Source organism: Leguminivora glycinivorella, chromosome 18 (assembly GCF_023078275.1).
Source record: "Leguminivora glycinivorella isolate SPB_JAAS2020 chromosome 18, LegGlyc_1.1, whole genome shotgun sequence".
NCBI lineage: Eukaryota > Metazoa > Arthropoda > Insecta > Lepidoptera > Tortricidae > Leguminivora > Leguminivora glycinivorella.
Window position 1 is genome coordinate 6,485,011 of NC_062988.1, and position 14,183 is coordinate 6,499,193.

At 35.1% G+C, this 14,183-nt stretch overlaps 1 protein-coding gene across 2 annotated transcripts in view; it reads left to right on the forward strand.

The window, feature by feature from the left end:
- Positions 1–4,582: 4,582 nt before the first annotated feature.
- The window catches only part of LOC125235989 (AF4/FMR2 family member 3), a 412,908-nt gene continuing 403,307 nt past the window's right edge, over positions 4,583–14,183 (forward strand). For both annotated transcript variants that reach the window (XM_048142664.1, XM_048142665.1), the window contains exon 1: positions 4,583–4,971. In XM_048142664.1, coding sequence (XP_047998621.1) covers positions 4,961–4,971 — 11 coding nt within the window. In that variant the 5' untranslated portion in view covers positions 4,583–4,960. The remainder of the gene's footprint in view (positions 4,972–14,183) is intronic.

The window sequence follows — 14,183 nt, forward strand, 5'->3', positions numbered from 1 at the left end:
AGTTATTTATTACATCGATTGCTCCTGCCATTTTCCAAGTAAAATTTAAAAAAAATATATTGAGCTGGCACTCCATGTATACGGCGGCAGTCATTTTTAGCTTGCATGTTTCTGTTCCATGCATGTTACAATTTTGTACGAAAAAACTGGCAACACCGTCCGTCAAAATGTCCATCACTTTTTTTTTTCAAACATGTCTGACTGAACTGTCATTATACTGTCCTATCTTTACTTGTGATATCTCTTGTTTATTTATATCACCAATTTAGATTTGTGGGCCAAAGGTGTTAAAGTTATTACAAAGTTGTGACTTGTAGCCTAATAACATTGCTATGTAGATACAGAATTGTTTATGTACAGGACTTTATTTTATATGAAAATATTTTTAAAATCCCAATGTTTTGCCGTTCGCGCATCGGTTGCGCTTTGCTTGCGGTTGGTTTCGACACGTCGTGCCTTATTTAGGTAGTGTAAGGAATTTTGTTTTCATTTTCTAATAAAACAGTATGTATTTATGCTGCCTTTAATTACCATTCCTGTTTGGCTAATAGCTGTGAGTAAAATAGTAGAAAAATAATGAGGCGCCACTTTCTTCGTAACGTCACTTTTTTGACGAAAAATGCTCTAAATTGCGACAATTATGGAATTTGATAAGTTCCATTTTAATATTTGATGTCACACTAATGATCTATTCGTTCTGTATAACTTACATATCGTCACTACTTTGAAAAAATCTCATATCTCACACTGCTTCTCAAAGTTAAAACGTAGTAAGTCTCTATGCATTCTATGTGTATTTACTACATAATTTTCTTCATTGACAGAAGTTTTTTTCAAAGTAGTGACGATATTTATAATTTATGACACAGCATCATTTGAGGATCTACCTATGTCAAACTATTTCTATAAAAAAATGTTGCCATGTTTTCGAATTTTATGTCTAACATCTGACAATTACGTAGAAGTGGCGCCATCCATAACCCTTTCGCCGCCATTGACTTGATATATGAAGTCCGAACATTTCGTGCCCGACACGCCACGACTTGATAATTATAAAGTCGGAATAAGTATTCAAAGCAAAAACATCTGTTGACAAGACAAAGTTGACAGTTGTTTAAGTGACGTGCAATTTGTCACTTGGCGATGGTGGCATGCTATAAATTTTTCTACAAATTGTATGTTGCTTTGTTCGCGCCGCCGCTGAGTACCTATACTACCTATGTCTATATTATTATTGTAAGTATAATACTCGGGACTACAGAACTTGCTCAGTGTGCTCAAATGAATATTAAAGCCTAAGAAAATATATACAGTGCCTATCTCTTCAATGGGAGTAAAATTTGTTCTTCTTCTTTGTCGTATCCTCATAGCTGAGGGACGTGACGAATGTGGACACTCTTCACTAGTTGTCTCCACGCCACTCGATCCTGGGCCCGGTGCATGCTAGCCTGCGAAGTAGTCTTTGTCACAGACGTTATTCTGTCTGCCCAACGCGTGCCCATACTTCCACTTTTTCACGTCCTTGCTTTTTTTGCTAAATGTAAGTCCCTCCTCTTGGCCATCGCCCAAATGAACTACCCCCTACCCTATCCTATCAGCTGGTAACGCTACTTTAAAAGGATAAGACACTCATTAAAATTTAAATTCACTTGAAGAAGGTGCTTTTTAAGATCATGTAAGAAATAATAAGTTTATAATGCAATTTCGCAATTTCTTTACCATCGTCCGATAGCGTGTAACTCCCTTTCTTTTTGAATCTAAATGAAAAGAATTGCGTTATCAATAATTGTTTCTTTAGGATACGTAAGTATATTGTGCCATAGGTCAAATTTTACACAGGTAGGCAGGTAGTTGCTAACTCGATAAACGAAAATACATTCGTTAACCAAATGCTAATTAAAATATGCCTTCTTCAAGGTCTGCCTAAATTAAATGTACCTATCATGAAAGCTTCAAACACATTAATTAGACTGTCGCGCCTTGAAATTAAGTCTACAATTCAGGAACAGCTGTAATTAGGCATAATTTTACTACCACGGAAGTATAACTAAAGCATGGAAGCCATGCTAAAATAAGAGCTCGGTGACATGTATCTTACTCACACCACACAATTACCTTTTTTATATGAGCGAATGAGACCATATTCCACAACTTCTTTCGTTTTCTCGAAGGTTGTCCCTAAATGCTGATGTCAAAACGGACCTGGGGTCCATTTATTATACGGCAAAATTAAATATACGTTTGTCATTTCACACTCGGTCTCCATCTTTGACAACTGTACATAGTCGTATTATATTGGTTCGAGTTTTTAGCGCGACTTCAATGGTCGTCTTGACGATATTTATTTATTTTGTGAGGATTTCTGATAGATCGTGGAAAAAATAGCTCAGTGTATATTTGTGATACTTCCAAGTTTCATTTCTGACTATGGCTTGTGTGATCAAGTGTTGCAAATCACATTCAGGAAGAAAAGAAAACTCGCAAGAGGTTATATCATTTCATCGGTAAGTTTCTTGAGTTTTTGATAATATTTATTGATACGACCTGGCAGAAATATAAATGTACATATTAGTAGTTTATACAATTCAAATCTTATTCAATTCTGTATAGATTTTTGCATATTTTTTGGAAGTTTTCTCAAACTCGGAAAGGTTATGTTTTTTAGCATAGTGATGTGATGTGTTTTATCGACCTTGCAATAATAACATATCAATATTCATACCTTAAAAACGCCATCAATGATTATTGTTCTTTGTTATGATTCTCTTGTTATTTAGCTATTTTACAAATTCAACTTTATATATTTCTTAGATTTCCGAAGAAGAAGACCGGAAACACGAAGTTCAAGGTGCGATGCTCGCGGTTCCTTTACTCCCAAGACTCCACCAAAAAGAAGGCCAAGAAGCTGAAATGGAGCAGGCCCCAGATGTCTCCCCAGGTGTCTACCTTTGACAATTGTACATAATCGTATTATATTAGATCAAATATCTCGGCGGTCGTCTGGCTGATTTTTAATTTAATTGTGTTTATTCCTGATAGATAGTTGATGATCCTGCTAAATTCTTATTTGTGATGTGTTCAAGTTCCTTGTGTGATTATGGCTTGTGTGATTAAGGACTGTAATTCACGTACATGGAGAAAAGAAAACTCCCAAGAACCTGCTGTGTTTCATTAGTGAATTTCGGTCAGTTATTGATACTATTATTTGTAGGATCTAAACAAAGCATAAAATACGATCTTTTCATAGTTTATATAATAACTACTACCATGTTAAATTCTGTTCTGAAGTTTCTCCAAACTGTTTTTAGGTTATGTTTTGGTACTAGTGATGTGTCATTTTTATCGACGTCCCGACATTAACTCTATTGACATTCTTGCATGGAAAAGGACATAAAAATGATTAATGATGATCACTATGATCAGGTATCACAGACTGGGTAAATGGTAATGTAACATTTATAGTGAATTAAACTTATAGTATTTTTTAGTTTTCCAGAAATTCTCAAACATTATTAAAAAGCAACTAAAATAGGTGAAACTATTGAAATAATAAATTTTGGTACCTACACTGCCGTTTTGTTTTATTTTCTATTTGATAGAGAAAATATTATTGAGGTAAGTAGGTATAAGTAGATTCTTGAGTGGTGGACTAGAAATTAATAGAGGGATGCTACACGAATTAAATTACTTAGGTCTTTGCGTAAGGAGAAGAGAAGAATGTATTTATTTGTTTTATACTCGTATCTCCCATCTTCTATTTTTTACAAACTATTTAGGCCGATATTACACTATCATAGAAATATAGTCATAGACAACATGCCGTCCTTTTTATTCACGTTACAGAAAAAGGGAGGCATACAGACCTATGATCAGAGATATAGGTATGATAATGTAATATTAGGACTTGGTAAGAGAAGAGAAGTGACCGTTTATGTAGGTAAGTACATAAACAAACCATTTATTTGCAATCAGTAGGTACGGTTAGCCAAGAAGGCAAGAATGTATGAATATATGACTTCTATAGCCAAAAAGCCACATAATAATCCAAATGAAATGTTTATATCAATATTGTATGTTTTCGTTACTTTTATATATATAACGTTTATATTATTTTTAAGGTGAGAACGTAAGTAAGTGCATATTTTATCGATAATTGAATCGACAAAGTAACATCCCTAGCTAACACAAAACCAGGGACCACCTACCAAAAAGAGAAATAACTAGCATATATCCATCCTTTTTCAATACATTATCTAAGTCATAAGGAAGTCAAGGATGAGTATATGCATTTTACACGAATTTTTATTAGGGGGGCTTGTTTACTACTAAGCAATTAACGACATCTATTGGATTAATAATGTAATCGTTTGATGAATGTCTACGCTCATTGTCCGAAGTATACTCAGTAATAGAAATCCTAAAATTGGAAATAAAATAACAATCGATACTTAAACTCTCGATTAGTGTAGTGGTGTTGCCATATGCAATGATGTTTTAGCTTGATTCGGACCGCTTCTCAGCTAGTCCCCAACTGTCACTATCGTAGTGTGTGAAACGAAATCGCACGTTACGTTATGCGAGTGTGCGACGTCGCGAATGCTGTCTGTACGAGTAATTTTTGCTTTGTACGTTTTTATTTTTATAAATAACCCATGTAAAGTATGTGATTATTAAAGTAACAGCCCCTAGTGATAACGTATGTGATAGAACAACGCGATGGCCCTCAAAATACGTTGTGTTTTCTTATGCTATGTGAACCAGTGCAATAGCTCGTCACTACGGTTGTTTGTCAATGACGTCTGCGTTTAGCGCAGCGAAAAGTGGAATTTTAGTTTGATTGTGACAACTAGTGAAAACATAAATGACACAAATTGTGTTAACCGTTGAGTGCATGTAAAATGGATGAGTGTGTTCCCGGGAGGAGACTTCTTCTATCAACTGGGGCCGTCAAAGGTGGCTCATGAAGAAAGGGTTAGTTTACCTGTTTATGTTTAGTTTTTACTCATATATTTATATCTAAGTACGACAGGGATAGATGCTCCTTATATGCAATTACAGGATGAATGTCATAGTGTAATAATTTGTCATAAAACAGGTATAGGTTATGAGTTTGTAGTACGTGTTGTTTACTATGGCAAATATTCGTTTCTGAAGCGTTTATAAGTTTTATAGGGTACTAGAAAGGGTTCTATTACTCATTTAATAGGTAAATTCCAGTAGTAGTTTTAGTATTGAGGCTGGGATGTGTTATTTTTCTTTCGTTACTTTCTCTTATCCATTGAGTGAATGGTGTGAGGAGGACGCGTAGATGTGGTCGCGTGTGGGTGCGAGCGAGACGTCGCTCTACGAGACGATACTGGGCACACATGACATCTTACCTCTATTACCTTATTATTCTTGATAATGTAGTATATTTACATCTAGTATAGTACTATGTTGTTACACAAGTTGTGTGAGGCAAGAATTTATTTGATGTTTGATTATACACTGACCCAGCTTTGGATACTTTTATTTAAATTGCTAAGTACACTTGATTGTAATACTGAAGATACACTTGATATCAACCAATGACTTAATCAGTCTCTATTTAAATGTAGGTTGTGGCCTCAAATTATGCTAACAGCGCCTCATTAGTAAAATCAGATCAAATCTTGTAGTATTTTGCTATTTTTGCTCTTGATTTTACAAGTAAACAAGTTATAATCCACTGCAATAAAAATATAATATAATATAACTATCCTCCATAATGCAATAGTTGAAATTGAAATTTCTTTATTGCCACTGAAACGAATTAACAAATTAGCAAGTAGGTACAAAAAACTTAACTAAATACTAAATTAAATCCAAGTACTAAATTTAGACTAAAGTTTAGTCTTAGTTTCTTATATAATTATCTTCTTAGTTCTATGATATGCCATTGTTAATTTTAAAGATACACTCATTTAACCTGTTTGCAAATATTGTTATAGCGCTATAATGATATTTACAAGGATCAAACCTACCATACCTAGCAGTGCATCCAAATCCACTAACCATCCCATTACTTAAACCACACTATGTTGGGAGACTTAAAGAGCCGATATGCTGGATATTTGAGGGAAGGTGCAATGGTCCTATCAATCAAAAAAAACATAATTGTCTTGCACCAGTTTGCAAAACCTCTCAGGTCAAAAAAGTTTACTACTGAGTTCTATAAAGATGTAAAATAATATATGTAATCTACATATTTATTAAGGCAATCAATAGTTTTATATCATACAATACAAACTATTCCTGATGATTTAAGATTCAATCACTTTTTACACATCTACACTTTTTATACATTGCAAAGTACAAAAATATGCATCATTATGATGTATTTAGTAATATTTCAGTAATAAAAACATTGTAAATAAAAACACAACTTTAAACCACTTAATTTTGAAAATCTGTCCTTATACCATTAAAGATTGTCATGTCAAGGGCTGAAAACAAAAAAAAAAAGCGCTGGTAGCCTAGCGGTAAGAGTGTGCGACTTCTAATCCGGAGGTCGCGGGTTTGTACCAATGAGTTTTTTGGAACTTATGTGCAAAATTTCATTTGATATTTGCCAGTCGCTTTTTGGTGAAGGAAAACATCGTGAGGAAACCAGACTAATCCCAATAAGGCCTAGTTACCCTACGGGTTGGAAGGTCAGATGACAGTCGCTTTCGTAAAAATTAGTGCCTACACCAAATCTTGGGATTAGTTGTCAAAGCGGACCCCAGGCTCCCATGAGCCGTGGCAACATGCCGGGATAACGCAAGGAGGATGATGACCAGGTTGCCTATCATATCACACTTGATACTACTGAACCAATTTAGATGATAAATGGTATTAAAAAAGTAAATTTCATTTTTGCAATGAGACACTTTTGAATCAATTCCTCTCCTTAATATTATAACTGCCAAACATCTGTCTGTCTGTCAGTGACACTGCTAGATGAAATTGAAAGAGAATTGTTTACAGATACATTATGATTATGAGGCTTTAGTGCCAAGGAAGGATATTTTATGACCTTCATAACTGAAGTTATAGGCTTATAAAGGCAGAAAATAGTCTATTTTGATGTTTTCTATTCAATAATTGTGAGTTATTCAGGAAAACTTCAGTAAGCAACATAACTTATAATCTTTATTGTTTGTTTTCTCAGTAAATAAATAAATTTATATTAATTATGCTCTTATGTCCTGCTAAATGTTGTAGTGATAAAGCCCACCACGTTTTGATTAGATAATAAATTAGATACTTGAATGTTCCTATGTTCTGTTTTCTTACACAACTGTTGCAAAAATTAAATTGTGAAAATTGTCTATAGCATCAAGGCTGTATTACAGTGTTATCTGTTTTAGTAATAGTATTTTAAATATTTATTCCTTCACTTAACTGATATACCGGTTGATGATAATGATGACGTGATCTTGTTCTCCCTCACTAGGGACACAGGGCTCTTAGAAGAATCTTCCACTTTTCATGATACGAGGCGACTAATTCCAAACCCTTCCAGCCTAGTTCACTTGTGTACTCGGATATACCGGTTAAGTCAAGCGTAATTAATAGCAAAGTGCTTTTTGTACAATTGAATTTCTTTTGTGCTATAAATATATTATATATTTCTTTTTTGAACTACGTTGTATTTATTATACTATGTACTACGCTGTTTTATAACTACATACCTACTGTTTTAAGTTAACTTCATATGTATTTTATGAACCTCCAGGTCTGTTTGTATTACTTTCAGTTTTTTGTAGGTACTCTATGTACTATTAATAAAAAAAAAAAAAAAAAAAAAAAAAAAAAAAAAAAAAATATTTAATTAATAAAAATAAAAACGTCTCCTTCCTGTCCACACGAAAGTCATGTTAGCCCACTCTCTGTTGATTCCCATCCTCCATTATGCGGACATTGCAGCTCTGGACCTCACTGAGGATCTACTTGACAAACTTGAGCGTTTGCATTAGGTACATATTCATTGCCACCTCCCCTTCTACAGTGTCAATCGGTTGCATGCTAAAAGCTAATTTAAAAAAGTTATGGCTTTCGGAATGTTTGCGGTTAGGTAGGTTGTGTATGTATGTAGGGTAGTCATAAAACTGTATTATATGTATAACGTATTTATTTATATGATATAACGTCTATATTGCTATAGTTTGTAGGTTAGGTATAGGTTTAGCTTAGGAAAGTCTACCGTCTCCAATTCTCCTTTAACTGCTCTAAGGTTAACTGGAAGAAATCCCTTAATGGGATAAGTTCGCCTTTGTACAAATGATGTCTGTGTTCTTTTTCTTTCCTGTTATTATGTGTTCTTATTTTTGTACAATAAAGTGTATTACTACTACTACTACTACTACGTCTGACTGCAGACTGTAAAGATTTATCTATATTTAAAAAAGTTATTCAGGATGGCAGATATTTTTGGTATGTCATTTCATCTGCTACCATGGATGCTGACTGTACATGTGATGAAAGTTTAATGAAATAAAACTTGGGGTTTTTCAAGAAGCATGTGTTTAGGGTTCTCAAAGGTTGGCAACGCATAAGTGGCTCTCCTGATATATGTTCATGGGCGGCGCTGTTTGCTTCCCATCAGGTGGTTTGTCTGCTCATTTGCCTATATCATTAAAAAAAAACTACTGACTAGACGGCCCGGTCCAACGTTATGACTGTCAAATTGTCAATGTCAGATCGAGTAGTACATGAACTGCCAATGTTAGTTAAAGTTGAAGGAAGATTGAGTTTAAAATTTTTATTTTATTAGGTATCCTAGTTAAAATAAAATCAAAGTTTACACCACCAGCTTTACAGTTTACCAACACCGTTGATTGTACAAAAAAATCTCGATATATGGGCAGTTTCCGACAAGTAATTGCTATTAATTGTTAACTATTACGTTGTGCAATAGTGTTAGTGGCCAATTAGCACGTGCGTAGGCTTCGTGGATGAGGATTTATTCAAAGTTTTTATAGTCACTGAACCACAATTAAAACAATTCAACTCAACGGATCCAGGCCAATTTTTTTTGCGATTAATTCGGTCCGATTCCTAGACGTTGCAAGTATATAAAATAAATTATACAAATTATATTTAAAAAAAAAGAACATTATAGGACGATCCTACACAGATTCACTGAGTCTCACAATAAGCTCAAGAAGGCTTGTGTTGTGGGTACTCAGACAACGATATATATAATATACAAATACATACTTATATACATAAAAAAACATCCATGACTCAGAAACAAATATCTGTGCTCATCCCACAAGTAAATGCCCTTACCGGGATTCGAACCCAGGACCGCGGCTTAGCAGGCAGGGTCACTAACCACTAGGCCAAACCTGTGATCAGTTATAAGTATAATTCCGACAAAAACTTAAAATGCATAATTACTCACTTTTAAAAATAACATAGTCTTTTCTGTTAGCAAAATACCCTATCTAAATATTATAGTTTAAGGTACAGTGCGATTTAAAAAAGTTTTTCTATGTCTGAGAAAAAAACCATTTTACTGATTTGTGAAGAAAATTATTTAACTCGAACGTTTTATAAATAAATATTCATTAATTCATTCATTTATATATTTACAAAATTAAGTGTAGAATAGAAACATTAGATATCATTTTAGCCTTTTTATGTCTCATCCAAAAAATAATATCTTAGAATGAAAAAATATTTGGCTTAGACCCATAATTAATAGTACATTGCGCAACAAGGGAAGGAAGTTGAACACGAACGAGAGTAAGTTAAAGACTCGAGTTTGCAATATTCATAACTCCCCGAGTTACACACAATGATTTTCATCACACTCGCAATGTAAGAAATATGTAACTAATTGTAAAAAAGTTAAGCACAGTACTACAAATTTCATAACTCCCTTGGGAGAACGATTTTTCTATTACCCACGGTCCGCCTGCTTACAATAGTACATTTAGTGTGTGTGTGGGTGATGAAAAGAAAATTGTTGGGTTGTAAATACTTTAAAAATTAAAAGGAAGTTTTTTTTGTGGTCACAGACCAATATCACGATTTATACAATTTTATGTATTGATTGACCTCGTCAAGTTCAGTAACTGACCTATTACGAAACTCCGAGAAATATCCTACGGATGCCTTAGGGGTCCCTGGACCACAATTTAAGAAATCTTGATCTAAACTTTCATAACAATTTAACATTTTTTTTAAATTATTATTATAAACTTGCCAATTAGTGACCTTAGTCGCACCTGTAGGCCTAGCACATGATGGCCGCGGGAGTATGTCGCCGCGAGATAGATGACACGTCTTTGTCTAATTGTATTAATGACATAAGGACAGGTAGTCTATCTCGCGGCGACATACTCCCGCGGCCATCATGTGCTAGGCCTGCTGATGGAAAGTGACGACACGGCCGAGGTTGTAGCTCACTGGTTCAGTAATATTCAGATCTTTATTTTAAAGTTAATACTAAGCCCAATCGAGGTCGGTAAAAGGAAGTCAGAAGCCGGTAGGGCAGGACCACCCGGCATTGTTTGTTTTCGTTTCAATCGTTTCTAACTAGCTACTTCTACCTGGGGTTGCCATTGATCTGGTGAGATAGGAGTAAATAATATTTAGAAAGCTTAAGCATTAACTGATAAAATTTTGGATTTGTGTAGAGAGATGGTTACGCGAGGTAAAATACATCGTGGCGCGGATACTGGCATTGTATTGTTGTTAGTTTATTTCTACAAGGTACATTTTCTTAGGATACATGTAATGTGAAAGTCTTTGGCATGTTAGGATTTATTTATTTTATGAAAGCGAGACGGAAAGTTATAACAGATGATAGTTAACATTTTAGAGTTGGACAGAAGAAAGGAAAAGTTTTGTAGTAGAACCTTTCCTTTCCGCATCAGCTACAGCATATCAAATGTTAAAGACAAGTTCCTTACTATAGGTTTAAAGATAGGAATAATTGTGGTAATATTAAAGCCTGGATCATCTCGACCTCCGGCATCATTTGCGAATTGCGAACGCATTTTGAAAAAAAAATCGTCTAAAAATTATTTTCGTGTAGACGTTCCCTGTTTTCCTATATTGGATGTGCGGATTGTGCGGTGCTTAACACTTTCGAAACCGGGCTCTACGCGGCGCTACGACATTTTCGCTACATACGGGGAAACCCATGTAATCGGCTACGCTTCTACGAGCGGTGTACCCGACAGTCGGGTTCTTGGTAGCGAATTGGATTTCTGGACTTTGTCAGGATATATTTTTTTTTCATATGACAACCCTACGCAACACTGATCATCAGTGAACCTTATACATTTAGAACAAGGTTTAAAATCAGTGAAAGTTGTTCACGATACTGCTCCCTTTCACCTGCACTTTTATAGGTGATAGCTTAGCTCTATGCACTTAGCACTTCAAACGTGTTTGCTTCAGTTTTTTATGCTTTTGAGGTCAGCCGAGTGGATGAGATTATTCACTGTTAACGAACTAAGCTGTAAAAATAACTGTAGGGAAAAATTTATTATTTTTATAAAGCTGTTATGATAATGCGCTTGTCGTCACAGTGAATTTATTACATGTTTATTTTAAATACCATGTCATACGGATTAGACTATAGTTACTATAAGAAAGTACCCCAATGTAGACGCACAAATCGCACAATTTACAAAGATATAATTCTCTTCTCTCACTTCTTGTGTTCGGACACTTTGCACTCAGCCATGTCTACATTCAACCATAGATTAAATGTAAGAAGATCATACTATCCCATTCCCATACATTAAAACCGCCTAAGAACGCGCATACACTACACCACACATAGATGGCGCTACAAAAAAAAATGTCTTGTAGCTTTCGATTATATTACTTGTAGATGGCGTTGTCACTTTTGACAGAGATTTATGGCTCGAAAGAACACAACGCCACTCTACAAATAATCGATGGCAACAAGGCATTTTTTTTGTGGCGCCATCTATGTGTGGTGTAGTGTATGCGCGTTCTTAAGCGGTCGCTTTTTAATATATGGAATGATATGATCTTATATTTAATCTATGATTCAACATATGCTTATGGTGCTTAACATTCAACATATTAATCAAATTGACACCAACAAGTTTCACAGTTCACAGAATCCACAAAAATGCAGTGAAAGATTAACAGTTTATAACGCAACCATAAAAAGTTCACAGACCATGAACCGGGGACTGAGATTTGAAGCGCTGCAGCAGCTGTCTCGGCGATTCACAGAAAAGTCGTTAAATTATTAAGTCCTCCATTAACTAACTAGATAATGCCTCTCTTGATCTGTTTGTTAAAACAACACTTGGGAGGACATGGCTTACATGTGTGTGTGTGATACTTTACAAGCTATACGTGTGTGTGTGTGATATTTCAGTCACGTAATTCCATTGAGCCTTTCTCGAATAAATATTCGTCTTATTGTAAACATGCTTTAAACGTGTCTTTGTGTGGTTTAATAAGATAAATATAGGTGTAAAAATGGAAACTTATGCATGACAATGACACTTAAATAGGCGAGACGACTAAAAAAAAACTAATTAGCCCATCTGTTAGACAAAAAATGACGACGACGGTACAGTGCGTTGAAGTTTCGCGTGACGTCACGCCTAGGTACAATTTTTACTTAGAAGTGACGTCACAAGCCCCGACTCCGGAACTTTGATGCTGCTTTTTCATTAATTAGAAAAAGCGAAAAATATGTGTTCAGTATTTTTGGACGATCTAACTGACGGACTAAACAGAAAGCCATTTTTTATGTAGTCTTCATCCCTATTCTCGAGTATATCTACCGCGATGTATTTTCATTTACCTTCAATCCATTTGTTACTATTTCCGTGAACACAGCTGATACACAACGGTCAGGCGGATTAGCACAAATTGCGCTCTCGCGCGCGAATTCATACTTGAAGTCGCGCTAGATGTATGGACTCTCGCGTTTTTTATTCCGAGTTTAGGTATATTTAGATAACCCCCGTAAACTTTGATGGTCATAATTCTTATTTTAACTTCAATAGGTACACATAACATTTGTATTACTCCTCCTTTTCAAGGCTAGAGATAATCTCCGACAACTTCTGTAGGGGGCTATGGAAACATATATTAATACAAAACTTATTTTTTGCTTCTCGTCTAGGTTATACTGAAAGATAAAAGTCATACAAAATAATATCAAAATACAAGGAAATAATGAATAAATAATAATTTATAATATCATTTTTGCAAAATACTTTTTTTTCGGCAGCTGCCTTTGCAAATGTTACATTGCATTATTTGCATTGCGCAGGGTAAGACCCACAACACGTACCTACAGCGTATTGTTTAGCAGCCTTTTTCACAACCGCAATTGACCATATAAGTAATATCCAGAATATGGGGCGTTGTTATACGACACGGAGCGCAAGTGCCGATGATGGTTACTAATTTATTTTTGGTGGTAAACAGTTTCTTCCTCACTTCAGGTGAAATTTTCAATTGGCGATTATTCCTCCAGGAAGACTTTGTAGTTACTGCGATGTTTCTATCAAAGCTGGTATAACTTCAGGGCGTGCAAACAATGTTTTAGAACATGATTTTTTCTTTTTGTATTGAAAAAAGAAGTGGTGTCATACGTAAAGGCGTAAAAACCACGAAGAGCAGTCGGTCTTCCAGTGTCCAAAGTGTTGGCTATTTTATAACTTACATATACTCTGGCAAGTTATTCTCCTTTGAAATATTAAGAAAATATACTAGACAAGACTTTGAAATTTCCCAATATAATGAGCTCCATAGATCCCATACTTAAATGCCAAATTGGAACCGTTCTTAACACATATTTTAGTGAGCAAGCATGGACTTTAGCACCCTGAACTCACTCGGGGCCTCTTCATGAGGCAAAGACCTTTCGAGGCTCTAAGCTAGGTCCAAACCCGAATCTGGCCACTGACTTTACGTCTATCCTTCACCCGTACTTCAGACTTCAGTAGTTTTTATTTAAATACCAAGACATATGTATCGGAAAATTTGATGATACGCGTGAGTCCCTGTGATACAATGAGGCTATCGGCTTCTTCCGGTTACGTTCCTATGGTTTACCCTGAAATAGCAGAGCAAATGTTCTCTGAGGAAGTAAATTGTTTAGACAAAAAATTCACCACACTAATAACATCAACAGGCTACAGTTTCTGGAAAAAGCCTTGTTG